The sequence below is a fragment of the Felis catus genome, chromosome B4 (genome assembly GCF_018350175.1).
Source record: "Felis catus isolate Fca126 chromosome B4, F.catus_Fca126_mat1.0, whole genome shotgun sequence".
In the NCBI taxonomy this organism is placed as follows: Eukaryota; Metazoa; Chordata; class Mammalia; order Carnivora; family Felidae; genus Felis; species Felis catus.
The window spans coordinates 44,061,982-44,089,182 of record NC_058374.1 but is presented as its reverse complement, the minus strand read 5'-3'; the positions used below and the strand labels follow the sequence as shown (position 1 = coordinate 44,089,182).

The following is a 27,201-nucleotide window of genomic DNA, read 5'->3' as shown; positions in this document are numbered from 1 at the left end:
GCTATGATCCCAAGATAGAGAATGGACTTTGGCAGACAAAACTAAAAGCAGACAAAAAGACTGTTGCAGGAATCGAGGACAATAGGGTGGCTATGAGGATATAGATGGATTCAAAAATAATTATGTAGTCACATTGACAGGATTTAAATGAGTGACTATCGAGGGTAGAAAGAAAAAAAAAAGTCATGGTTGATTCCAAGCACTCTGGCTTAGGCTAATGGGCACATTGCTGCCATTCACTAAGCTAATGAGTTTAATTTTTAACACGGGAAGATTGAGGGGCTTTGAGACGTCCAACCAGAGATGTCCAGTGGGCAATCTGCTGTAATAAGGTCTGGGTTAGAAATATGGGCTTGGGAGGTATCAACAAATTGATGGTAACTGTACCTACAGAGTGGATGAGTTTAGCCAAGAATTGTGTATGAGAGAATTCATGCAAAACTCCAAGGAATGTCAGTATTTAAGAGATCAGAAGAGAGAAGCAATGCTTCAAACAAACAAACAAACAAACAAAAAACTGAAGAGCAATGGCAAGGAAGGGAGATAGAAGTTCAAGAGAGCATTGTGTCATAGATGCCAAGGCCAGAGACTATTTCTAGAAGAAAGGATAGGCCACAAATGAACAACACGGCTGAGAGTTAAGAGGAAAGCTAGGGGCGCCTGGGTGGCGCAGTCGGTTAGGCGTCCGACTTCAGCCAGGTCACGATCTCGCGGTCCGGGAGTTCGAGCCCCGCGTCGGGCTCTGGGCTGATGGCTCAGAGCCTGGAGCCTGTTTCCGATTCTGTGTCTCCCTCTCTCTCTGCCCCTCCCCCGTTCATGCTCTGTCTCTCTCTGTCCCAAAAATAAATAAAACGTTGAAAAAAAATTAAAAAAAAAAAAGAGGAAAGCTAAAAAGCTGTCATGGTGTTTAGGCAGAAGAAAGGCATTCTTGACGTGATGAGAACACTTTAGTGAAATAGTGGGAAAAGCAGAAACCAGATTGCAGAAGAACCTGGAGTGGGAGGTGGAAAGAGGAAAAAGCAAGTATAAACAATTTCTCGGAAGTTTGACTTAAAACAGGTGGGAGACACTGGATAGAAACTGGAAGCCACAAGTGGTTCAGGGAAAATTTTCTTGCGTTCTTGCATTTTCATTGCCGAAAGAAAAGGAGGCGTAAGAAGAGAGAGGTTAGAAGTGGAGGTGATGAAGGAAGGAATCTCTTTGAAAAAATGAAAAGAGATGCGATCCCGGCTGTAGACTCTGAGATTTGATTTAGCCAGACAGAGGAAGACCCCTTCTTTGGAAATAGGAGGAGAAAGAAAAGAAATAAGTAAGATGCAGACAACTGTATAGACTCAGTGGTGGAAAATTCATGAATGTATCATCTGACGGCTTCTCTTCAAAAAAAAAAAGCTCCCCTGCTAATGGTGAATGGGGGCTGTCGGGAGAGAATTGTTGAAGAGATGAAAGGCCAACTTCTGTCTCAAAGAGCCACTATGATGAATGGGGGATGACTGCTGAATTATAGCACCAGTGACAAGAGTGACAAGGCCACAAGGAATGAGTTAAGCCTGATTGCCCAGAGTTATAGTGACACAAATCTACACCATTATCATCATCATCACCATAATATTTGTTGTAAAAGTGATGTACATCTACAAAAATACATAAATAAAAAAAGACTTCCGAATTTTTTTTTTTTTTTTGATAGGAAGGATAGACTGCAATCAGTTTAGAAGTCATTGTCTGAAGAAATCACATGTTGACAAATCCAGTAACTCTCATTACAACACTTTTCGGAAAACACACCCTTCTTTGTTATTACAGCACAGGCGTTATCTTCAACTTGGCCCATGACTTGAAATCTGTAGATGAAAAGACAATGTTCTGTTCTCATTCTGCTAAAAACACAACCGTGAAATTTTGTGTGTTTATCTCCCGCCTTGGGAGGCATGTGCTCTCCAAGCTGGAGATCTAAGACTCTCTAAATTTTCAGACAAGGAGCACCCGTTAAAAAATGACATCTTTAATGAGGGTAGCTGTTCCAAATAGTTTCTTAACCAAAAATGGCCATTGGTAAATGGAAATGCTGCATGGAATTAAAATAAAAATAAAAATGTGGATAAGAAACACTGGTTTTCCCAATGTCATGCCATCATACACAAACATAAAGATCTTAGAGGGCTGTTACTTGTTGTGGTCTGAATGTTTGTGTTCCCCCCAAAAATTCATATGTTAAAATCCTAACCCATAAAAGTGATATATTAGGAAGTGGAACCTTCGGGAGGTGCTTAAGTCATGAGGTGGAACTCTCATTAGTTCCTTATTCAAGAGACTCCAGAGAGATCCTGACTTCCTTCCACCATGTGAGGTCATGGTGGATGGAATGTGGCTACCATCCAGGAAGAGGGCCCTAACCCAGACATGACCGTGCTGATATTTTGATCTTGGAATCCCATTTTCCAGAACAGTGAGAAATAAATTTCTGTTGCTTATGAGCTACTCAGTCTGTGGTGTTTTGTCAATAGTAGCCCAAATGGACTAAGACGGAGGACGATCCTGGCCTTTTAGGAGAAAAATTCATTTTATTACTCAAAAGATTCCAGATTCAACTTTCTGAGTATGTGCAACAATGGAATGATACCCCCTTTAGGACGGCCAATCTCATATTTATCATTCTGAGATTTAGAAATGTCAGCACATCCAAAAACGTGCAAAACATGCGTGTTCTTCAAAAAGTACTAAACTGACTTTCTGAGGAAAGCTGAACTGTTACCTTTTTCACTTTCCAGACCCAAATCCCAAGTATCACACCTTTCAAAAATCTTCCTTCACTGTGTGCCTATAATAAGCAATCTGGCTTCTACAGAAGATCCTAAGAAAGAGGAATACTCTGGTACCTCTATACTTTACATGTTAAATGTAACCCCAGACAGAATGGGGGAAGGAGTGAGTGTTGGGGTGAGCAACCGGGAAGAAGACCTCCCCATTTTTAAATGTTTTAAACTCACACAGACACCTCAGCAAGAGAATTTCTGCTCATTTGTGTATATATGGGCATACCCAAATCCTTTTACCCTTCATACAAAAGAAGGAAAATTCCCCTAAATTCTTTTTTTTCCATGATATTTAAGCCAACCTTTCTCGTCTTAGACAAATAAGCCATAAGGCATCTGAAAAGTCAGACAAAGGGGCACCTTTGGTCAGTTAAACTTCCGACTTCAGCTCAGGTCCTGACCTCACAGTTCGTGAGTTCAAGCCCCGCGTCGGGCTTTGTGCTGACAGCTCTGAGCCTGGAGCCTGCTTCAGATTCTGTGTCTCTTTCTCTCTCTGACCCTCCCCTGCTCATGCTCTGTCTCTCTCTCCTTCAAAAATAAACATTTTTTTAAATTAAAAAAAATTAAAATAAAAAATCAGACAAAACCCCTCAATTAAAAAAAAAACATAATTCTAAGCCAGTTTGCAAGTGGGTTGACAGAGCATCGCTTTAAAAACATGAGGATAGATTTCTATTAACGATAAAGATCAAGTTTTAAAATTATTTTAGCGTGATGTACAGAGTAGGCTATGGGTGGGTATAGAGTGCAAGTTTTAAAAGAAATATTATAAATAGTCTTTGGGTAAGCATATTCATTTGTAGGGTGACTTTCTGTTTCAGAGCATTTTTTTTTACTGCCCCTCAGCCAGTCCAGTGGGCCTGCTCTATCACTCCAGACCATCTATAGTCTCCCTAAACCTCCTTCACATCTCTTTGAGATGACATAACAAAATTTCAAATTTTCAAGAAGTAAAATCAACTTTTGATGATCCCAAAAACCTTGATGCTGAAAGTAGCAAGTTTTACCCTGGACCCCCAGGAGCTTCTGCCTGTGTTCTGGGGATTAGTTAGTGCCTAGCCCCCCAAAGACTTTAGCATTCTCTACCCATGGAGTTTAAACAAAAATGAATGAGTAGAATGAATTCAGCAGAATGAATGGAACGGAAGCAGAAAGTGGCTACACATATTGTTGATTAGGGTGACAGTATTAAAAACAAGTCAAATGGCTATTTGTTGTATTACACATAACATATTCCTTAATATTTGAAATATTCCCACTAATTGAAATCTTCCTGTAAGTTAAAATAAGGGTTGTTTTGTAAACTTTTAAGAAACACTTCAAAAGAAATGAAATTTAGAGAATTTCAGGTTAACTACAATTTTCCATTTACATCTCTAGCATCATGGATAAACTAAAAGAGAGCCCAAATAAGCAAATAAATTAGCCTCCTTTCTGTAAGTAAATGGCTTAATCACTCACACATTAACAAATCAAAGTCTTCGATCTCTGGGAACCATTTTGACCAGCTGGAGTTTCAGGCGGGCATCCCCCAGCACGAGTTGGCTGGTGAGAGACTCCAATGCCAAATACTCACAACTGTAGATTTAATGGGGTGCCGTCCAGCCAGGTCCATGCCTTTTGTGGGTGCGTGATGTTCAGACCCATCCAAAAGTAAATTCCATCCGGTATACTACTCTGTATGAAATTCTGTGAAAGAGAACCCAGAGGTAACGGAGTTAAATGCAGTAAAACAGCCTCTTCTGATCTTTGCCCAGACTTGAGAAAGTTTTGCCAGATACTGATAATGCTCAAAGAGCTTGTATCTTTCTCCCCAAGAAGTGATGTGGAAAGACAGCATCGATATCCCAGCTTTGCCACTGACATGTGAAATAGCATTGTTACACAACCTGTCAAGTTCAGCGGATTCTTCTTATGAAAATGGAAAATACTGCCTATTTCGTAAAGTTATTGTGAGCACTAAGTTTTATATAATTTGTGGCATGCCTACCACAGTGCCTGGTATATGCTAGGAATTCAATAAATGGCTGTAATTATCAGCAGTATAATTCCTTTATCATAAAATGTACTTTGGGGGCGCCTGGGTGGCTCAGTCAGTTAAGCATCCGACTTCAGCTCAGGCCATGATCTCACAGCTCGTGAGTTCGAGCCCCCCGATGGGCTTTGTGCTGACAGCTCAGAGCCTGGAGCCCGTTTTGGATTCTGTGTCTCCCTCTCTCTCTGCCCCTCCCCTGCTCATACTGTCTCTCTCTCCTTCAAAAATAAACAAACGTTATTATTTTTGTTTTAATTTACTTGTTTCTCTCGGTTTTAGAAGCGCTAATTTCCCTGGCAAATTAGCTCTTACCAGTTCAGCCATGTCTTGGATCATCAAGAGATGTGATTTCATTATTAAGCAGGATTTTTGGCTATCGGTCCATGATTTAAAGGTTTTTAAGAAATTATAGCATTTCCCTTTTTTCCGCAGCCAATTATTAGGGCATAAGTTTAGCGTGGACTTTGCTGAAATGGAAAAAAATGGAAGAAACAGAAGAGTAAGGTTTGAATATCAAAAAAATGCACTAATTTCTAAACTTTTCCCTTAAAAGTAAAGATTTTGCCCCACTTTTAAGCAATGAACTCCCTTGGGTAGCCCAGTCAATTGAACATCCTATTCTTGGCTTTGGCTCAGGTCATGATCTCACCGGCTGGTGGAATGGAGCCCCGAGTAGGGAATCCCTGCTTGAGACTCTCTCTCTCCCTCTCTCTGCCCCTCCCCTGTTCACGCATCTCTCTCCCTCTCTCTCTCTCTCTCAAAAATAAATAAATAAACTTTAAAAAAAAAGAAGTTTACATGAGACAGCTTAACACAAGCAAACACCAAAGTTTGCGCGTGCACGGAGGCCCAATAATGAATTTGAGACCCAAACAAATGACCGAGTCGGGCAGTTTTTATACATTTTAGACTAAGAGACAATAAATTTGTGAAGCATTGACAGGATAAGGCAAACGTGTTTGGGAGCTTTAATTAGCAAGGAATTCTAAGAAGTGGGGCTAAGGTAGGGGATTAGAAAAAAAGGAACAAGGTTTGTTTTAGATTTTTTGGCATTAAAGTTTCTATCTCTGGTGATAAGGATGTCTTTCCAGTTCTTAGTAAAAGGGGTACCTTTGGGGGCTCCTAGGTGGCTCAGCGGGTTCAGCCTCCGACTTGGGCTCAGGTCTCATCTCACCGTTCATGGCTTTGAGCCCCCCGTCGGGCTCTGTGCTGACAGCTCAGAGCCTGGGAGCCTGCTTTGGATTCCGTGTCTCCTTCTCTCTCTGACCCTCCCCCGCTCGCACTCTGTGTGTGTGTGTGTGTGTGTGTGTGTGTGTGTGTGTGTGTGTCTCGAAAATAAATAAACATTAATTTTTTTTTTAAGGAGGGTACCTTTGATACAGGAGATTTATTTCCCGCTTTCAGGGGGACAGATATGTCCCAAGTAGCTCCAATTTAAAATAATTAATATGCTATTGTGGTACTTATGGGCAGCCTGCCCTTGGCCCCTACCCGGCCTCCTCTGCCCCCATTTTCTTTTGTCTTAGCTGGAGATGGTAGGTAAGGTGGTGGCTTGGGCTATTTTGGGGGGGTCACCCAGTTTTCCTGGGTATCTTTCATGTGTCCCAGAGATATAAGTGTTATAAAACTCCGTATTTCTCCTATTAATCTGTCATTTATTGCACGGGGGGGTCTGAGTCAAAAACCTATCAAGGTAGAGGGGAAATTATCTTTCCTCGCCTACCGTGCCCTGGCCGCTGGTTTGCATTTTAGAAAGATCCTACTGGCTGCAGTATGGAAACGAATAGAAATCTAGATGAGAGTAAATTGGTAATTAGTAATCCCCTTCTTCGTGAGCCATGCTGATCTCCAAATGCCTTACAATTCGATCTTTCCACTCTGATTTTTAAAGAGTGACCTAACACCTTAATCACATAGTATAACAAATAATAATTACAAAAACGGCAACCGATATAGTGGAGAAGTGACATCCACATGGGTAAAAAAAAAAGGTACATAATCCTGGTATAATGTCCTGGGAAAGTTTTATCAGTTTAAATTGCATATGGCAGTGCCATTTGACTTTATGATCTCACGCATTAATCATGAGGTGGGTAAGGGCAGGGACTTTTGCTTAAATTCTTTGCTATCTTGTCAGTAAACCAATTATTTTGTATATGCCTAATGCAATCAACAGGTGCAGAGAGAAGCCTCTTCGGAGCATCCCTTATCTGACTAAAAATAGAAGCTTCTGAGATATGAGGCTGCCATAAATTCCTCTTTGGAGTGGTTTACTCCCAGGGGGAAAAAAAAAGGACTAAGAACTCTACCATGAATCCCCTTCCTGGACGAATTTATGACTATGAAGACGGAAAGACTACTCACCACCTGTATATGCAGACATCATTACTAACTTCATTTTCTCCAGTTCGGTCTCCTGAAACACCTACTTGCTCGTCTTTCCTGTGAAAATGTACTTGTTTTTCCCAAAGAAAGTCTTCCCCCTTCCTTTCTCCTATTAAGCTAGGTATGGAAACCTTTAACTGTAACCAGGCAAAGGCAGCTACTTCTTTTGTTACCTCTCCTATGAATGCAAATAAAACTTTTCTTCTTGTTCATCAGTTTTCTGACAGTTAATTCACACGCCCCCCAGCAGTAACTTAAGAGGGTGGAGGAAAAGTTTTTCCTCCCCTACAATACAATGAAATATAACCACTTACTTGTGAAGTTTGTATTGTCCTGTTGTTTCCTGGGAGAAATATTCATGCCATCACAATCTTTGGTTCCTTTCTCACTACTTAGGCGACATACTAGCAAATATAGTAACACCAGTTAGATTTCTACAAGTACGACCTTGTGCCTTTTAATTATCACTAAAGCAGAACTACAAGTGAATGCTCACACTGCTGGTTGAGAAATCTGTCTATAGCATTTCAATACTATAATGTGACAAAGGATGAATAAACTTAGAGACTCTGGAGATTTCCACTTGAGAACAAGTAAGTAGAAACAAACAATAACAAATTATCTAAATAAAATGAAACTATATTGAAATTTGTATCTGTTAGGTATGACAGGTTAGACTGCTGTGTGATCTTGAACAGATTACTAGCCTTTTCTGTTTCTCAGTTCCCTCATATATAAAAGGGGAAAATGTTGAACAAACCTAGAGTGTTTTGAGGCTAAAAAATAATGCATGTAAAATGCTTAACACAATTCCTAACACATAGAGGGTCACAACAAATAGAAACAATAACAGATATAATTAGCCATAGCTCTTCTTGAAGCAGAGCTCATTTTAGGACTAGATCTTAACTTTAACTGGGCCTTAAATTTTCAAGCAGCTCATAAATTTTGTCAAAACGTCAAAAAATCAAAAGTGACCTCTAACGTCCAAAAGTTTTATGTAAAGTGCCAACTCAACTTCCATAAAATGAAGTGCTTTTACCAAAATACAAAACTTCAATTCACAGAATTGTGACAACCATACCCACACTATTTACCAATTGATTATAAGCGGGGACGCCTTGGGTGGCTCGGTTGGTTAAGCATCAAACTCTTGATTTCAGCTCACCTCATGATCTCACAGTTTGTGGGTTTGAACCCCGTGTCTGGCTCCACTCTGGGCAAGGAGTCTGCTTAAGATTCCCTCTGTCCCTCTCCCTCTGCCCCTCCCCCACTCATTCTCTGTCTCTGTCTCTCTCTCTCTCTCTCTCTCTCTCTGTCTGTCTCAAAATAAATATATAAAATTAAAAAAAATAACTATGGGGTGCCTAGGTGGCTCAGTCAGTTAAGCATCCGACTTTGGCTCAAGTCATGATCTCGTGGTTCACGAGTTCAAGCCCCGCGTGGGGCTCTTTGTTGTCAGCACAGAGGGCGCTTCGGATCCTCCTCTGCCCCCCTCTCTCTGCCTCTCCCCCACACGCTCTCTCTCTCTCTCAAAATTTTTTTAAAATTAAAAAAAAATTAAATAAATACAATTATAAGCAGAATAGACTTTACAAATTAACAAGTTTGTTGTTTCCTCTGTATAAGAAAAAAAAATACTTGCATTAATGAAATTATCAACTGTGTCCTTTAATATCGATGCAATTGAAGTAACAGGTAAATGTGAACAATGATTCTGGGAAAGTTAGAGAAATGAAGGTAAACGCCAAGGAAAACGTATTAACCTCTCTAGTTGAACAGAGAGCTTTCAATTTACTTACCCAAAATGGTTAGTCCTATCACTATGGCAATGAGTATAACCAGTGCAATGCTCGACAATCTCAGGGCAGTCTGATGCCACTTGGGACATGTAGGGTAATCTGTAATAAATAATTTTTCTTTCTGAATCATATAGGCGTTAAAAAGGAACTTGAAAATGTGTCGTAGAAATGTAAAATTCTGAGGGTACCCTATGTCTTAAGGAGGGGGGAAAGAAATATACAGTCTCTGTTTAAATTACCTTGATATGATCACATACATAATTATCTTGAAAGAATTGGATTTACTGATTCTAAGAGGTCAATATCTTTTATTTACTATTTATTAACTATCCTTTTTATGTAACACTTCTAGGAGAAAACTCCAATCCACAAACAATCAAATGGGTGGGGTATTAGCTGATCAACCGGTGAGTTAAAACATTTCCACTAAAATTTGTCATCTACCTTCATTTACATCTTTTCTCCATCACACAGGTAATATTCAGTGGGTTTGAAGTCCGGGAAGGCAAAATATAAGTAATACCAAAATAACTGACTAATAATAAAAATGAGCATCCAAAAAAGAAACATAAGATTGAGTAGTGTAGCCGCCTTCTCGAATGTTGTTTGAAATAAAACTCTTATATTTATATCAATTAATGAAACCAAACTCAGATGCTAACTTTTATAATTATGCACTTTGCCTAATACAGCAGCATTATAACACTTTCACAATCTTCAACCCAGGTCAAATCACACCTGATTGATTACATTCAAGTTAACAATATTTATAAGTATATAACTACATACCAGAGGCTGAAATGGGTGTGAGTCTACAGATATAGAAAAGGGTACAGTCTAGTGAAGAGGTATCTATGTAAACATGTTATTTAAAAATAAGATAAAAACGTTTCTGAACAACAGATTCTAGTTCAAGTTCTTAAAATTTCTCATTAAAAGTCTAGGATTAAAAGACCCACAGAAAATTCTAGCTATATTCTAACCTGTGGTCTAATGGGAGGTTATGGATTCCTACCTTTGCATGTCCACTTGTGTTGACAATGATAGGGATGCTTTCTTGTCTTCTGCATCATTGATCCCTCTGTGTTTTGCATCTGTCCAAACATCCTATAAACAGAATAATCCATGTTTGAATGAGATACCTGATCAAAGCAGAGTCAGTTTCTCAGAACTGTGGCATTGAAATAAACCCAACAGCTGTAAAACCACAAAGGATATGATTTAAGAGTGAGGTGACCTTCATTTTTTTTTGAATAAACTATTCCTTTCAGGATCATTTTAGGTAGGCAGAAAAATGGTGAAATTAGTACAGAAAGTCCCCATATACACAGCACCCAACCTTCTCTATTATTACCATGTGACATTAGTATGGGACATTTGTCAAAATTAATGGATCAATATTAATGCATTATTACTAATTAAAGTCTCTACTTCCTTTTTACTGACTACCTTTTCTATTGAAGGACCCCATTTTGGATACCACAGTTTCTATTTATTCTTTAAAATTTTTTTTTAATTTTTATTTATTTTTTGAGACAGAGACAGACAGAATGTGAGCGGGGGAGGGGCAGACAGAGAGGGAGACACAGAATCTGAAGCAGGCTCCAAACTTCTGAGCTGTGGGGCTCCAACTCATGAACCACGAGATCATGACCTGAGCTAAAGTCAGACGCTCAACCAACTGAGCCACCCAGGTGCCCCATATTCTTTATGTCTTCTTAGGATAATCTTGGCTGACAATTTCTCTTGTTTTTGATGTATCGTTTGGGGATTGTTTTTTACGGTTTTGAGAACTGTTGCTCATATGTCTTGTAGAATATTCTCCAATTGGAATAGTCCGATGTTTTTCTCATCATTACACTTGGGTTAAAGGTTTCTGGAGGAAGACCATAGGGATAAGTTGCCATTTTTATCACATCTTACAGAGTGCCTACGACCAACATGGCTTATCACTATTGTTATCTTTGATCACGTGACTACAGTCGTGTTTGTCAGTTTTATCTACTATAAAGTTACTCTTTTTTCTGCATTTCCATACTGGACCCTTTGAAAGGAAGTCAATATGTGCAGCCCACACTTTAAGAAGTGGAGAGTTATGCCCCACCTCTTCCATGACAGAGTATCTACATAAATTATTTAGAAATCTGCAGGTGATTTTTGTGCAGTCTCCCATTTACTTATTTACTCAATCATTTGTATCAGTAAAACTCATTCAAATTCATTTTATACTTTTCCGTTCTAGCCCAATACTACCTTATTTATTTTGTTCCTCACACTGTTCCAGTTTGGCCATTGGAACTCTTTCAGCTGGTTCCATGAGTTCATGCGGATGAACTTCAATAAATTACAGCACGGATCATCCTAACCCCCACCCTTTCACTTCCATTACCTCCTGCTCCAGCAGTGAGAAACATGGCTGCCACCATCACCATTTATTTACTTAATTGCTCAATTCCAGGATACATTTTTTTGTGGCTTTAGAATTGTTATCTCGTACCTTGTGGGAAACGACCAAAGACAGTGCTTATGTACAATTCCTTTTGTTACTAGTCTTACAAGTTAAAACTACACATTTTCAAGATTACTTAGATCTACAGACTTTATCCCCACATCCTTCAGTGAGGCTGTTTCATACGTCTACAATATATCAGATTCTTTTAACAGTTCTTGCAATTCATAGTGGGGTACCATGGTGTGCTTGTTGTGTTTCACTGAAATAAAAAGATAGGGAAATAAAGGATTTAGGAGACATAATTGGAAAAAGACTCATGTGATTTTGGACATAAGTGTGAGATGTCTATTAGATATCCAGAGGGAAATGTCAAATAGGCAGTTAGATATTTGTACCAGGAACTCAAGAAAAAGAACCGTACATGAAGCAGAGGGAGTTCACCTAGATAAAGAGTACTGACACGGGGTTGAGTCCTGTCCTTTGGGGATCATGACCTTGACTGTTGGAAAGCTAAAACAGAGGGGAACCAGTAGGTAAGACAAAGAAGGGGCAGCTAAGGATAGAGGAGGAAATACAAAGGCATGTTCAGAAATCCATAGAAAAAAGTTTTTGTCAGCTGTATTATATGCTGCTGAAAGGTCAAGAAACGCAACGATAGGAAAATGGCCATTGAATTGGCAATGTGGAATTCCTAGTGACGTTTATCAGAAATGATCTTGTGAAGAGAATAGAATGTATTGGAAAGAGAACAGAAGGTGAAGAATTTGAGGGTGTGAACTTAGCCAACTCTATGACAAGTATACTCTGAGAGGAATAATGGGATAGTAGCTAGAGGAATATGTCTGATCAGGGTGGGTTTTTTTTTAATGTTTATTTATTTATTTTGAGACAGAGAGAGAGACAGAGCATGAGCAGGGGAGGGGCAGAGAGAGAGGGAGACAGAGAATCTCAAGGAGGCTCCACACATCAGCGCAGAGCCTGACACAGGGCTCACACCCACAAACTGTGAGATCATGAACTGAGCTGAAATCCAGAGTCAGATGCTTAACCAACTGAGCCACCCAGGCGCCCCCGGTCAAGGGAGTTTTTAAAAAATATACCGAGGTGCTAGTGCATTTTATGATAATAGAAATGAATCAGTGTAAAGGAAAAAATCGACACTGCAAGAAAGAGTGGAAGAAGAATAATTCAATAGCTTTTTGAGAGGTCAAGAGAAAATGGCTTTCAGAGTATACGTAGCTGGGCTGGCTTCTTATAGGAGCAAAAACATTATTTCTACTGGAACAGTGGAGAAAATAGGTAAGGATAAAGGTTTTAAATATATACCGTTGGTGACTAGAACAAGGATGATTCTATGCTTTGAATGCTAGACACGTTTGGTTCAATCTGCCGAGAGTTGTGTGCAGAACTACAAATTGTTTTTGTACATCAAAGCAGCTGTGGAAGGCAACCACAATCTCATCCTCTGCTGGCTACTCATTTCCTCTCTGCAGTGGTTCTGGCATTTCTCGGGTATATTCTGAAGACTGTGGTTAACCTAAAACTTTCATAGATGTCCTATGCTTTCGTGATTTGTTTGAAATTTTGCAGAAAAAGTAACAAATTAGACCAGCACGCATTTAAATGGAGATGACAGCAAACTGACTGCTTGGCAGCTAACTATATTATCAGTGTGTGTGTGTGTGTGTGTGTGTGTGTGTGTATGATATCATGTGTATTATATTAAAAGGAGAAGATTTGGAAGTAAAGGAGAGGCTCTTTCAACGGTATCGTTGCTTGAAGAGACTACTCTCCAAAAGGGCAGTGAAGGAAATAGAGGGCAGAATATTGGGGTAAAAAGTGAAGAAAAATGACAGAGGCGTAAAAAGAAAATGGTAACAAGATTATGGCAATAGAATTCCTAGTAATTTAAAAAGCAGAGTAAAAAGCTAAGATTAACTTCCAAGATCATTGAGTAAGAATTTTTTGAATTCTTCTACTTACCTTATGAATATTGGAGTTAACCTGTATAAGTAGTAGACATAATTTCTTGTCTATCTTCGGATTTACATCACCTGGTAGAATGCTTGACAAATGTAGCTTGAAAAATAGATGTGTGTTGGAGGAACCTGGGTGGCTCAGTTGTTTGAGTGTCTGACTTCAACTCAGGTCGTGATCTCATGGTTCGTGAGTTCGAGCCCCATATCGGGCTCTGTGCTGACAGCTTGGAACCTGGAGACTACTTCGGATTCTGTGTCTCCCTCTCTCTCTTCCCCTTCCCTGCTCATGCTCTGTCTCTCTCTCTCTCTCTCTCAAAAGTAAATAAACATTAAAAAAATTTTTTTAATATGTGTGTTGAATAAACAAATACATGAATGGGGTTGATGAAGTCCAGTTGATGCAAAGGGCGGTTTGTTTACACAAACGCACTCTGATTTGTGTGCCTTATGACTGGAGACAGAAAATGCAAAAGATGAGATAGGTATGCATTTATTTTGAAATAATAAACACACAATTTATGACTTCCATCACTTACTTAAATAATAGATATTATTTTTAAATTGTATTTTTAAATTGTATTAAATTAAATTGACAGCTGGGTGGTTCAGTCGGTTGAGTGTCTGACTTCAGCTTAGAGGTCATGAACTCACAGCTCATGAGTTCGAGCCCCGTGTCGAGCTCTGTGCCGACAGCCCAGAGCCTGGAGCCTGCTTCAGATTCTGTGTCTCCCTCTCTCTCTGCCCCTAACCCACTTGCATTCCGTCTCCATCTTTCTCAACAATAAATAAACATTAAAAAATTTTTTTAAATAAATTACATTGATTATTTACAATATTAAATGGACACATATTATCTCACTTAACCATTCAAACCACTCTATGAGAGCTAGAATGTGGATCTGTACAGTCTGATGCAGAGTCTGAACTCTTAAACCTATGGTTATATCATCTCTCAAAACACACATACAAACACACACATTTTCCCAAAGGCATCTATTCCAAACCATCTAAAAATCTCCATTATCTGTTTACTCTATGAGAAATTTTACCTGTTATTATCAATGTGTGAATAATCATCTTTTTAATCACCTACTGTGCATTTGGTTCACCCAAGAATAATATAATAAAAATAAAATAATAATAATAATAATAATAATAATAATAATATAGTAATATAATAACAATTAGTTGTTATTAAAGAAACACTTTGATAGGTAAAATAATCAAAATGAGCATTAGGAACTTCGGGGTCTCCAAAACTAAGAGAGCAGAGTAAAGTGGTCTTTGGACAACCACACAACAATTTAGTTGTGTGGAGGCTAGATCAAAAGATTCAAGAAGGAGAAATAGGTTATATAGAGAATGATTTTCTATAGCTGTCTAGAAAAGACAGGAACCATAGAGAAAAGACAGATAGATTTACAAACAGATAGATAAACAAATGTAAAACTTGTGTATACCATACCAAAAATGAAAGAAAAATAGTATGGAAAACATTTGCAATGCATATATAAAATAAGGAGTCTTGATACATAAGAGGCTCTTTCTAATCAGTGAAAAACAAAACAAAACAAACAAAAAGAACCCCACAACAACGGCAGAAAATATGCACCAACCATTTATGAAAGAAGAAAATGCATTGTCAGTCCCACCTGAAAAAAAATTCTTACTTGTATGAGTAAATAGCCCATCTGAGAGCATTGACTGTGTCTCCATTTGTTTAGACTACAATGTATAATATTATTAAAGATTATAGTATCCCACAAAAATGCATGAAATGTTATGGAATTGGTAGATTCCTTCCCTTTTCAATACCATTCGCCACATAGTGAAATAACAAAGCAGTATTGGACGGCAAGCAGGTAATTTATTCAATGGCCAGAGAATGTGTAAGGGGAGCTCGTATTCTAAAGGCACCTTCTCCTGAGAGGTGGGGGGGTGTATATGACAGGGCTCAGGCAGACCCGCTCTGTTTGATGTCAGCCGGATTCCAGGGGGAGGAGGTGGAAACTTCCAGGAACATAGGCCACTCCCTTTTTCTTTCTTATTGGCCAAAGGTTGCCTGTCATAACGCTCTGGGGGAGAAGATTTTTAACATTGTGGAGAAATAACGTGAACTTTGGCCCACTTTGTCATCCTGGGCATGTCTAGTTGAGATACTAGAAAAACACCCAGCTTTCAGAAAAATTCCCTGTGGAGTTCTTTGGGGACTCACCTGATGACAGAAACCCACCTTTTTATATGTTAGTTGATTAACTATATTTTCTCTTATATTTAAAAATTTTTAACAGATCTATGGCGGTATAATTGACATAAAATAAAAACCATATGTTTATGGAATACAAATCGATAAATTTCCATATATGTATGCACCTGACGCCATCACCACAACTAAAATAACTAACATACCCATTATCTTCTAGACTACTTCTGCTCCTCTGTGACCCTCCGAAATGCCCCTCTCTGCCCCACCTCAATCACTAGGCTATGTCTTCTGTCACTGTAGTGAGGTTTGAACTGTTTTTGGAATTTTATGCACGTTGAATAATAAAGTATACACCGTTCTATAAACAGACTTAGTTCCTTCACTACAATTGTTTGAACACTCATTGGTCGTATTTTATATGCCATATGTCATTGCTATTTTATCACTGAATAGTATTCTTTTATATGAATATATCACAATTCCTTCAACCAATTCATTTGTTGTTGGACATCTGGCTTATTTCCGGTTTGGGCTTGTTACAAATGAAGTTGCTATGAATATTTGTATACGAGTCTCTGTATGAACGTGTGGTTTCATTATTCCTTGAACAAAACCCAAAGAGCGGGATAGTTCAGTCATATGATATGTGTATGTTACCTTTTAAAAAATAACTGTTTTGAGATAGGATTTACATACCATAAAGTTCATCAGCTTAAAATGTACAATTCAAAGTTTTCTAGCATACTCACAGGGTTGCACAATCATACATAAAGCTCTGTACCCATTAGTAGTCACTCGCTCCCCATCTCCACCCCGGTCCTTACCTACCCCAAACCCTAGGAAACCACTAATCTATTTACTATCTCTACAGATTTGTTTATTCTCGGTGTATGGACATGTTATATAATATGTGGCCTTTTGTCGCTTAGCACGTTTTCCTCTTCAAGAAATGCCAACGTTGTTAAAAAGAAAAAAACACCACCAACAAAACACAAAGAAAGAAAGAAAGAAAGAAAGAAAGAAAGAAAGAAAGAAAACCAACAACAAAAGAAGAAATGGCCAAGTTCTTTTCCAAAGAGGTTGTACCATTTTCTGTTTCCCCACCAACATCGTATGAGTTCCAGCAGCTGTGTGTACTTGCCAACAGTTAATGTGATCAAATTTCTTGATTTTGTATGTTATAATGCAGGTGTCCTCATATCAGATTTTTGCTTTGATTTTCATTTCCTTAATGACCAATGATGGCAAACATCTTTTCATATGTTATCTACCACCCATGTATCTTCTTTTGTGTAGTGTCCAAATAATTTTGGTAGTTGTCTTATCATCGAGTTTTGAAGGATATAGATAAGAAATATCAATATATAAATATGTTTTATCTATAACAGATATAAAATATGTATTTTTTTAGCCTTGTATGAAATACGTGGTTTGCAAAAATGTTTTTCCTACCCAGTGGCCTGTCTTTTCTTTCTTTAAGAGCATCTTTCAAAGACCTGTTCTTAATTTTGGTGAAGTCCAATTTATATTTATTTTTTCTTTTGCATATTCTGTATTTGGGGTTGTATCTTGAAAATATCTGTACTTCTCTCAAGCTCAAAAGGGTTTTTTTCTGCTTTCTTCTAGAACTATTATAGTTTAAGGCTTTCTAGTAGATCAATGATTAGTAGATTAATTTAGAGATAATTAACTTTATCCCCAGGCTAATATTTGCATATGGTGTGAATCAAAGACTTAAGTTCATTATTTTTGCATATCGATGTTATATGCTACAATATTGCTAAACTCATTTGTTGATTGTAGCAACATTTTTCTATTTTCTCTAGTATTTTCTAAAAGTCACCTACAATTCTACCTTTCCAGTCTGGATACCTTTTATCCTTTTTTCTTGGCTTCCTGCAGATCTTGTACTTTTAGTACAAAATTTGGAGGAAGTTATGATAGCAGACATCGCTATCTTGCTTATGCTAATAATTTTAGGGAGAAATCATCGAGTCCTTCACAGTTAAGTATACTGTTAGGAGTAAGGTTTTTGTAGATACGCCTTATGAGGTTAAGATAACCTCCTTCTACTAATTTGCTGAAAAGCTTTATTAAGAATGAATGTTGGGTGTGAAAGGATCATATATTTTCCTTTTCTTTCTCTATTAGTAGGTGAATAGATTAACTAAGCCTCACATGCATATATAAATCGTACTTGGTCATGATGAATTATCTATTTATATCTATATTTTCAATGCTAAGAACTTTTGCATCTATACTAATGAGGAATAATAATTTCTGTTATACTTCTCTTGTAATGTCATTTATCTTGCTATTGGATTAATGCGAGCTTCATAGAATGAGTCAGAAAATATTCCCTCCCCTTCAATTTTCAGGAAGAAGTTGTTTTATTTCTTTTTTAAATGTCCTCAGTAAAGTTCTCAGTAAAGCCATAAGGGCCTGGAGGTCCTTGGTGGGAATAATTTTAACCGCTAATTCATTTTTATTATGTAGGTATAGGGATATATCCAAAGTATCTATGTATGAGTGACTAAGCTTTGATAGATTGTATATTTCAAGGAATTTGTTCATTGCATCAAAGTTGAATTTATTAGGATAAAGTTGTCCATAGTACTCCCTGACTATTCTTTCAGAGTCTGTAGAATTTGTAGTAACCTCACTTCTCTCAGTTTTGATACTCGAGCTTCTGTCTTCTTCCTTTTTTTTTCCTCATCCATCTGGCTAGAGGTTTATCAATCTTAATGTTCTTGACAAAGAACCAGCTCTTGTTTTCATTGATTTTTATATTGTTTTTCTGTGTTCTATTTCATCAACTTTTCAATTTTATCTTAAGGTTTTCTTTCTTCTGCTTACACTGGATTTTATTTGCTCTTCTTCCAGGTTTGTAAGACAAAATCTGTAATCCTTCATTTAAGATTTTTCTTCTTTTTTTAATTTGGAATTTAGACCTAAAAATTTTGGAATAAGTATTGCTTTACTAGCATCTTGCAAATGTTTGTGTTTGCGTTAATTTATAAATAGTTTCTAACTTTTCTCCGGATGTCTTATTTGACCCACAAATTATTTATAAATATATTGTTTAGTTTACAAATATTTGAGAATGTCCTAGATATCTTTCAGTTGTTAGTTTCTAATTTATTTCCATTTTGGTCTAACAGCATGTTTTTTATAATGAGTAATTCTACATCTGTTAAGATTTGTCTTGTTTTATGGCCCAGAATATAGCCTATCCCATTAAGCATTCTGTCTGCACTTGAAATATATATATATACTGCAGGTACTGGGTGGAATGTTCCATAAATGTCAATTCATGCAAACCACAGGTTGGGAGAAAATATCTGTAAATTATATATTTGATAAAGAATGTATAAAGAACACTTACAGTTCAATAATAAGAAAATAAGGAACCTAAATGAAAAGTGCTCAAAATACAGGAATAGACATTTCACCTATGAAGATATATAAGTAGCTAATAAGCACATGAAAAAATGTGTCCAGGATACCACTTATGAATGTGGATATTAAAAACTTAATAGCGGCACGCTTTTCTCTTGTCCTGAAAACTCCAGCAGCCTTTGTTTCTCCGGTCTTCAGGCTTCTTCTCAACTCAGGGAGGCTACCAGGATGGGCTTTATCTGGAGTCTCACTGCACTGCAGCCTGGAAACATCCTCAAGTCAGTAAGCTAGAGCAATCGCAGAGCATACCTCATTTATTTCCCATTTCTCAGTGATGACTGTCGCTGATGGGCAGTGTTCCTAAAAGCCATTTTTGTAGATACAGTGTGGTTTTTCACTTGTTTCAAATGGGAGGAACAGAATTAATAGGAGACATTTGTTTGTTTGTTTATTACAGTAGTTGACTCGTGCAGTTATGGAGGCTGATAAATCTTGCAATCTGCTGTCTGCAAACTAGAAAGCCAGGAAACCTGGTGGTGTAATTCGGTCTAGTTCAAAGGCCAGATAGCCACGGCGTCTAAAGGCAGAGACAAGACGGATGTCCCAGCTAAAACAAGCAGAGCAAAGTCACCCTTCCCCTGCCTTTTGCTCTAATTCAGGCCCTGAACAGATTGGATGACGTCCACCTGTATCGATGAAGGTGACCTTGTTTACTCAACCTGCCAATTCGAATGCTAACCTCTTCCAGAAACATTTTTGCAGACTCAAGCAGAAGTACACAGCTATGGCATAGCCCGTCGCCTGGTTAACACACAAAATTAAGTATCACGTGCACCTTAAATTGCTTGGTTACAGCCTGAGAGAGAACTGGTTTAGCAAGTGTGAAAAATTTCAAGGTTTTCATTGACTCCAAGCTGACTGTGCATCAGTGTCATAGCAAGGTTGCCAACGAGAAGGAAAGGAAATAACCCAGCTAAACAACTTTAGTTTGGCTTCACAGAGATGAACGGTCTGGAATGGGCAAGACAATGTTTCTGCTTTGCCTGCCTTGCATGAAGTGGATTGCTCCCAGAATACTGCACTCAGTCCTGGGCATTGCTCTGAACCGGATGTGGCAAACGTGAGGCACAAATGAAGAAAAGGGCCCCGGCAGGTCTTTCCACTCACTTGGAGCGATCTGTCACCTCAGCTCCCAGTTTAGACTTCCACATTAAGAGTCATTCATTCACGCAGCGCTTACTCTCCGAAAAGCACAGGAATGTGTCCCCCGGTGGATCTACTCCAAAGCTGGTGAGGCTGAAGATTCAAACTCCTCTCTTGCCTGACTCCCTTCTAAGGCATCGGATGAACTTTGGCAATGTGTCCTCACGGCCGTGTGTCGTCACAGGTTTGTAAACCTAAGATATAACTCATCCATACTGCGTCTTTCTGTTCTGATCTGCCTTCCATCGCATCACATTTCCTTCCACTTGTATTGGATGGCATTGGAGGCCAGTATTTTCTTCTTCTTTTCGGAAGGAGAAGTTGAGGTGGCATTTTCAGCTTAGTCAACTCTCACGAATCTATGTAGTTTTCTGTCATATCAAAGTCTATTCAGGAATCAATATATTCGTGCTAGCCTTCGTGATACAAGTATGGCTTCCAGGAATATTCTTAACTGCCCTGTATTCCAGGAATACTCTTAAATACCTTGTATTAGGGCATAGAGATGTAAGACTAGAAATCGTATCATGATATGACTGGATCCCACGGCACCCAGAACCAGAAGCATGTAGGAAATGAGGCGGAAACAAGATCTGAAATGTACAAAGCTGTAACTTAGTTCGTGGAAAATTCTTCCAAGAGCCACACAAGTAAAACTGTAAGCGGAGGACAGATTCCCATCCACGCTTAGACAAAAGGATATTTCTTTCCTGTAGGATAACATAAAAATATACTGCCATGAGGACATCTATGACACATTGGAAAATGAAGGTCATCAAGTCAAAGAGTATTTAAGACTCATCCCTGAACAAGAATACTTGAAATGTTCTCAAATCTTACAGCTATTTTAGGAAATAACTTGATACGCATTAACATTACCATTAACAAGTTGTGATTTTCAAAAAAAAAAAAAAAACATTTTCAAGCTCTTAATCATATAAAACAAGTGTTGGTCAACCATGCTGGTATCAAAAATACGTTACAGATTATTTGTTTATTTTTATTATATTATATTTTATTATTTATTATTTATTTATTTATTATTTATTTATTATTATTTTTTATTAGTTTATTATTATATTTGTTTTAAATTTTTTTTAACGTTTTATTTTTGAGACAGGAAGAGACAGAGCATGAACGGGGGAGGGTCAGAGAGAGGGAGACACAGAATCTGAAACAGACTCCAGGCTCTGAGCCATCAGCACAGAGCCCGACGCGGGGCTCGAACTCACGGACCGCGAGATCACGACCTGAGCCGAAGTCGGCCGCTTAACCAACCAAGCCACCCAGGCGCCCCAAGATTATTTTTAAATAGGAGGGTTTCCCCTTGTTCCAACTGAAGAAGAAGCAGAATCTGCATTACAATTTAAAAATCAGAAAACATCACCGCTGTGAACAAACCCAGAAGATCATAAAAGAAATAAATAACAGAGCAAAGCTATTGACAAATGCTTTTTGAGGTCATAGAAGCGTGGGAATGACACACATCTATATTTGTGGACAGAGGAGGAGGAAACAAATGTAGGAGGGAATAATCTGCTGCTCTTGAGACTAAAGAAGTGACTTCTAGAACGTAAGGCTATATAACCTAAGTCTTTCGAGAACCGTTTTAGTTCTCAATCAAAAATCAAAACTTGTGACTGGTGGTTTATGGAGAAGTAACAGGATAGGATCTCAGACGGATTAAAGACGTGGTAAGCCAACATTACTGTAGTAAGAGAATCACTGAATTTGTACTAGATATCAGAATATCCAGAGAAGTTAAAGTACCAGTTTCTCCTCTCTGATAGTTTATCTACAATTTGAGACCAGAAAAAAACTCATTATACTACTGTTTCAACATTGGGATTATGTTCCATTCATTTTCTTTCATTTTTAAAAAAATTTGATCACACATGAGAGAATTTTATATCTGTTTAAATCTTAAAATTGTTTTATTCCTTATTAATAAGGTAGTTGAAATCATGAAAGGCCTTTCCTCTCATAAAATTATTAAAAGTATTTGCTTCCTATTTTTTCTATGATGAATTCTAATTCACATCTCACAAATAGAAAGACTGCTTTTCATTACTGAGCTATAGTGAGGAAATAGGACGGGACAGAAATATATGCACTTTTTTTTACTTAAAATGTTCATTCAGATTCTTGAAACATTTTGACACACTCCAATAGTCTTATACTTTGAAAAAAAAATGGGTCTCTAAGTCTCAAGTCCGAAATGAGCATTTAATCTATTAATTTCCTTTTTTTTTTCCTGAGCAAACAAGTACAAATATTCTTATTTGGTTTCATACTCTAAATAATCTTACGAAAGATAATGACCAGGTCATCTTTGAAACAATACTCACTGAATGAGAGAGTTGATTTCCTGAGTATTAGAGAAAGGAAGCCCTAGTCAGAGAATCAAGTGCGATTTCTGTGAAAAGGAAAAATCGCATCACCTGTTCACACGTAACCTGATGTTATTTCTACACGATCAGCAGAGAAAAGCCGACCTCAACCACAAACTCTTACAGGGCTTGGTCACGGCTACTCATTGTGTGTGGAAAAATTTCCTTTGTTCTTCGTGCGCTGATGAAAATTTCACACAATTGACAAGAAATCCTAAACTAATAGAACTAAAACATTCTTTTACGATTGCGTCTCATAACTCCTCTGGTACCAATGTGTTAACATAAAGATTTGAGTTGTTGACCCTGTTGAGACTGTATATATGGGCACAGTGTAGAAATAACTACAGTGGTGTAAACAGTGTCTTAGTAACTAATGAAATACACAACTGAGAATCATAGAATTTGAGTGTACAAGGAGACAACGAAATGGACTACGTTCGTAACTTTGGAGCTGAAATCAACCGTAGATATTAAGCGTTGCTCCAAATTTGTCATCATAGCTCTTAAAAAGTGCCGATAACTGGTCCCCAACCCAGATGATTCTAGTCCAATAGACTTGGGGCAGTACATGCGAATATAGATTTTAAACAAAAACTCTCCAGATTATTATGACTCACATCATAACATGGAGCCATTGATCTAAACTAACAGTTCGGTTTTGAAACCGAAAAGAAAACACACCTTATGATGTTAACTGCTCACCCAGATAACTGTGATAAAGAAGAAACTGGAACACAGCCTACCCGACTCTCTCTCCAGCATTCTTATCATACAATATTGCTTTATTAATTATTGCATGTTATTGCAAAAGTGATCCTTTTACTTCCGTAAGTGTACTTTGACTAAAATCATAGGCCAGGTCATATTTTCATTTAGTGCCCAAATCACACTATTCCAAGCTCTATTCTTTTTTTAACAGAAGAACGTCAGCATTCACAAGGTTCCCCTTCTCAAATCTGATTCCAGGGAGATTTTTACCTCTTTTTTTACCAATAGGCATTAAATATTTATTACTTCGGCCAGGATTGTTCTAGAAGGTAAAACTCAACTACGTAGAAGTTGAGTAGCTTGCCCAGAGTCACAGAGGAAATAGGCAGAAAGTCGAGGCTTCCCCCAGGCAGCCTGGTTCCTACGCTTAATATCAAGCCACTACCCTCTGTGGTCGAGATGCTGGAGCTCTTGGCAAAGCTACTCCCCAGGCAAAATCCGAGGGGCCTTCCCAGTCCCAAGAGGTCGAGATTCCACAATCTCTCGCCTCCCTCTGGGTTTCTTAGAGTTGTTGTTGATGCACTTCCCTCAGGGAAGCCCCAAGGGGCCCACGGTCTGAAGCTGCCTTCTCAAGTACGGCTGGAGAGAATTTAACTGCCAGAGTAACCCCCCTGTAAATTCTGGGGGGCTGAGCCAAGACCACTGCTGGCCATATGGTACCCTTCACACACAGGAGAAAAAGCTCCCCTGGTGGAGGACGGAGTGGGTAAGGATACTTTTCCTAAAGGTATCTGCTCTGTGTTGAAGAATTACATAAAGGTGCCCCAGCTGGGCCTGGGGTAGCGCCTCCTTCGCAACCCACCCAGATGCAGGATTTCTGGGTTTTCTTACACCTGATCGCTCCTCTCGCCATTTTCTCCCTATACAGCTTTGGCAGATTTTTTTTTTTTTTTTTAACCCAAAACTGTTGGCTTTAAAATTACCTTCGCCACTGGCTGGAGTATTTTGCCTCAGAGATGCCGTTCTGTGCAACTGACAAATATAGGGACTGTGCAGCCGGAAGGCTTTCGTGATACTGGGCACACAGGCACAACATCGTTGTGCTCATTGCCAGGACCAGCGGTAGGTTTGCTGCTCCTCCCGGTAAAGAAATCAGTGCTCTCCGGTGTGTTTTCTTTCTGTTCCGTGATGAAACTGGAGGGTTCTGCAGAACCCTCAACGGAAGAAACAACGTTATCGGGTCTCAGCCGGAGGAAGTGGTGCACCGGCTTTGCTTCGTTTTCTCCTTGCAGAGGCGGTGGGAAGCAGGGGAGCAGGGGGTGGGGGTGGGGACATGAGGTGGGTGGGGGACATGCGGCGCTCGCGGGTCCCCGCAGTGCGGCGCGCGCGCTAGCCGGCCGGTCCACCCGCGCGTCCCCCAGTCCCTGCGTGCGGATAGGTGGGTGGGGACATCCGGCGCTCGCGGGTCTCCGCAGTGCAGCGCGCGCTGCCGGGTCTTTTTCCTCCGCGCTTCCCCCGGCGCCCCTGCGTGCGTGCGTGCGGCGGCGCTCTCTAGCCGGGACTGGAGGAGTCGGGGGAAGTGGCGACATTTCCCTCCTCTGCCCGGCGGGCGAGTTCCCCGGAGCTCCAGGGGCGCTGCCATCCTTCCTACCCCCTCTCACCCTCAGCTATTTTCCTACCCAGGGCTCCTGCCCCGGTGCCATCCCTCCAGAAGGGGGGCGGAGGGGGGGGGCGCGCTGGCCGGGGAGGAGACGCTGATTCTGGATTAAGGGAGGCCCCCCGTGACCTGGACAGGGCCAGTTTTGGTGACGTGGTAAGGGAAAAACAAAAGCAAGCAAACCAGACTTACCCCTACGGGTTCAAGAGAGGACCGAGGAGAAGTGAAGAGGGGATTGTAGGCCTCCTTTCTGAAGAGCTGTAACCGCTGGGAATTGTAATCGACACAGTGCAATCGTGGTTAAAGCTATAGATCTTTAACCCGAAAGGATCCTTAACTTTTCTAGACATTGGTTTATGTTAACTTATTTAGGAGTGAAATCGGTTTGCTTAAAACCATCGTTTTACCCCTGCCAGAGAATTAATCTCCTAGGCACTAGGGCGCAAAGTGAGTTTAGATGGAGTGGCTGGCTAACAAGTGGAGAGTAATCTGGTAAGAGCAACATTGTTTGCAAGGGTGGGTCCGGTCACAGAGGACTATGGCGGGACTGGAGCATCGAAGTTTCAAGATGGGGAGTAGAAACTGGGAAGGAGAACACTGAAAGAATAAAGTTGAATGGCAATAAGAAAAACACAATATCCTTCGCAAGGCTTCCGGAGGCTCCCCATGCTGACAGTCGTCACATTATCTTATTTACATTTTGCCACCGGAAGCCTCTAGATCTCTACTTGTTCATCAGAGAGATCGCCTTACCAAGAAACATGCTAGTGGTTTTCAGAGAAGAATGACACCTGGTTGGAGAGCCGAACAATGTGCAAAGAAAAACATAACTGCTGTGGTCATGACCCAGAATCCAAACAAACACGTGAGGACTTGAATACATGCCTGGAAATGTCCATAGTTGGTTAGTTAGTTAGTAAGGGAATTGTCTCTGCAATTATGTTTTTGTTATTCCTTTCTGTGACATAACAAAAAAAAAATACTAATAATCCATTGTGAGAAGAGGATTTTGAGTCAGTCATTGAGTAACTACCCATTGGTTACTATCTTTAGTTCCTAGGAAACATAACAGGTGCCTCTCCACCTGAGGGTATCATAGAGTGAACTAGCAGAGATAGTCAAGGATTTTTTGCTGTCAAAGAGCCTTTGGAAAAATGCTCAAATATCCTGTCAGCAATGCTGATAATGTAATTTTGGGGTGTTGTTCAAGTTTAGAAGATCTTCATTGCTGTTTCCCAAATGAAGTATGACCTGCTCTTCACACAGGGCTTCTAATGGGGATGTCCTTAGATCCACAACAAAGCATTGACGGGAACTTGACTCTTCGCTGTACCCGCCCGCAGTTCTTTATTTTCACCGCCCGTTGGGCAGGACTCAACACCATCCCCTGTCACCATCACAAATCCTTCATTCCAGAGCATAATAGGACGCATACGTGTTACTGAAAGTTTATAGAGAGTTTAATCAGAGAGGATCATAGTGCATAGGATAAGCCATTTTTTAAAACGACATCATTTCTTGCTTGCATGCCATTTATTTCTTGAAAGAGCAGACAGCTGATCTCCTTGATGTCACCCCTGCCTTCTAGGTATTGCTTCAGGAGAATCACACAACTTTAAGGGCATCTGGCTCCGGAAGTTCACCTACCCAGCAGCATGCCTTGAGTTCACACTGTCGGAGTAAGCTCTAAGAACCTTCCCCTTTATTTATCTTTCTTCAATCGTGTGTTTCGTGTCTACACATTCTAGTCCATTCTTTTTTTTTTTTTTAATTCTCTTTTTTTTTTTAACGTTTATTTATTTTTGGGACAGAGAGAGCCAGAGCATGAACGGGGGAAGGGCAGAGAGAGGGAGACACAGAATCGGAAACAGGCTCCAGGCCCTGAGCCATCAGCCCAGAGCCTGACGCGGGGCTTGAACTCACGGACCGCGAGATCGTGACCTGGCTGAAGTCGGACGCTTAACCGACTGCGCCACCCAGGCGCCCCCTAGTCCATTCTTCTTAACCTACTATCTTAAACAGGACGTACAAAATGAAACGTGGGCTAATGATTTACTCTGAACATGGACTTTAAAGCCATACCGTAATATAATGAAGGCTTCACGAAAAACGGGTCCACAGGGTTGTACAATTCCAAATTAAGGGACTCAAAGTGACAAGACTTTT

General features: G+C 39.5%; 1 protein-coding gene across 2 annotated transcripts; it reads right to left on the bottom strand.

Moving 5' to 3' along the window:
• Positions 1-841: 841 nt before the first annotated feature.
• On the bottom strand, positions 842-25,363 carry LOC109501446 (killer cell lectin-like receptor subfamily F member 1). Of its 2 annotated transcripts, none has more exons than XM_045061349.1 (7): positions 25,228-25,363; positions 10,054-10,145; positions 9,039-9,137; positions 7,551-7,640; positions 5,164-5,318; positions 4,393-4,505; positions 842-1,844 (listed from the first exon to the last, which is right to left on the bottom strand). In XM_045061349.1, the coding sequence occupies exons 2-7, from the start codon at positions 10,142-10,144 to the stop codon at positions 1,712-1,714; spliced, it is 681 nt and encodes a 226-aa protein (XP_044917284.1). In that variant the 5' UTR covers position 10,145; positions 25,228-25,363; the 3' UTR covers positions 842-1,711. The 2 variants fall into 2 exon arrangements, with proteins under 2 accessions (XP_044917284.1, XP_019690037.1); XM_019834478.2 differs by lacking the exon at positions 25,228-25,363 and adding an exon at positions 24,362-24,699.
• Positions 25,364-27,201: the final 1,838 nt, after the last annotated feature.

What these genes read in the sequence shown, in the direction of transcription:
- LOC109501446 (XM_019834478.2), bottom strand. Translation starts at nt 24,486, where the DNA reads ATGAGCACAACGATGTTGTGCCTGTGTGCCCAGTATCACGAAAGCCTT. An exon ending in GGACAATACAAACTTCACAA is followed by an intron (nt 5,319 to 7,550) that starts GTAAGTGGTTAT and finishes TTTCCATTTCAG; the next exon opens with CAAAGTCCACGCTAAACTTA. An exon ending in ACCCCATTAAATCTACAGTT is followed by an intron (nt 1,845 to 4,392) that starts GTGAGTATTTGG and finishes TTTCATCTACAG; the next exon opens with ATTTCAAGTCATGGGCCAAG.